An 874-nucleotide genomic window follows, 5' to 3' on the forward strand; every position below is an offset into this window, starting at 1 on the left:
TTTTTTTTTTCATTTTCTGGAGTAAGATTGCAATTAAATAGAATGTAAATTAGTATAAGTGGTTGTCAATGTAAAACCTTGGAACCCACTGTTAAATGTAGGATAGAGAAGCTTCACTAGACGTCTAGTAATGTTGTTTTGATGAAAAGAAAATTCTTGTGAAACACCAGGAAAAGATTGCTGGCGAATTTTTGGACAAGTTGGTAAAGTGGACAAAGAACATTAAGATTTCAGATCCTTTTGAAGAAGGCTGTAGGCTTGGTCCTGTTGTCAGCAAAGGACAGGTAATATAACTAAACATAAATTGATATTCTCAAGAACCAGCACTTCATGCCCCCCAAAACCTTCTTATCTGTCAATTGGGGTTAGTCAAGAACGACTTTTAGCTAAGTCTTACATCTTAAACTCGTGCAGTACGAGAGAGTAGTGAAGTTTGTCTCAAACGCTAGGAAGGAAGGTGCAACTGTCCTCTGCGGAGGAGCTCGTCCTGGGGTACATGACAGAACTAACTAGTCTGCTATGTATGTCCAAATACTATTAGCACTTAATATTCTTTTATTTATTTCTGCAGCATTTTAAAAAGGGTTATTTTGTTGAACCTGCTATAATTTCAAATGTGACTACTTCAATGGAAATCTGGAGAGATGAAGTATTTGGTCCTGTTCTCTGTGTCAAAACATTCTCCACTGAGGATGAGGCAATACAGCTGGCAAATGACTCCCAGTGAGTTTAGATTTTTCTTCTTATCATCACCAAGAACCACTAATAAGTGTATTACATTTTGTGCTCGACTTTGTTTATCTCTGCAGATATGGATTAGCAGGCGCTGTATTATCAAATGATCTGGAGAGGTGTGATCGCGTTAGTAAGGTAT

At 37.4% G+C, this 874-nt stretch overlaps 1 protein-coding gene across 1 annotated transcript; it reads left to right on the top strand.

The window, feature by feature from the left end:
• Positions 1-137: 137 nt before the first annotated feature.
• LOC106322028 (betaine aldehyde dehydrogenase 2, mitochondrial-like) lies at positions 138-870 on the top strand (the record flags this gene model as incomplete). The annotated part of the gene is made up of 4 exons (XM_013760221.1): positions 138-284; positions 415-492; positions 572-723; positions 810-870. Coding segments are annotated over 4 exons (438 nt in total), but the record flags the coding sequence as incomplete, so codon positions are not given.
• Between the last annotated feature and the right edge of the window lie 4 nt (positions 871-874).

This window comes from Brassica oleracea, unplaced genomic scaffold, assembly GCF_000695525.1.
Source record: "Brassica oleracea var. oleracea cultivar TO1000 unplaced genomic scaffold, BOL UnpScaffold05153, whole genome shotgun sequence".
NCBI classification, from domain to species: domain Eukaryota; kingdom Viridiplantae; phylum Streptophyta; class Magnoliopsida; order Brassicales; family Brassicaceae; genus Brassica; species Brassica oleracea.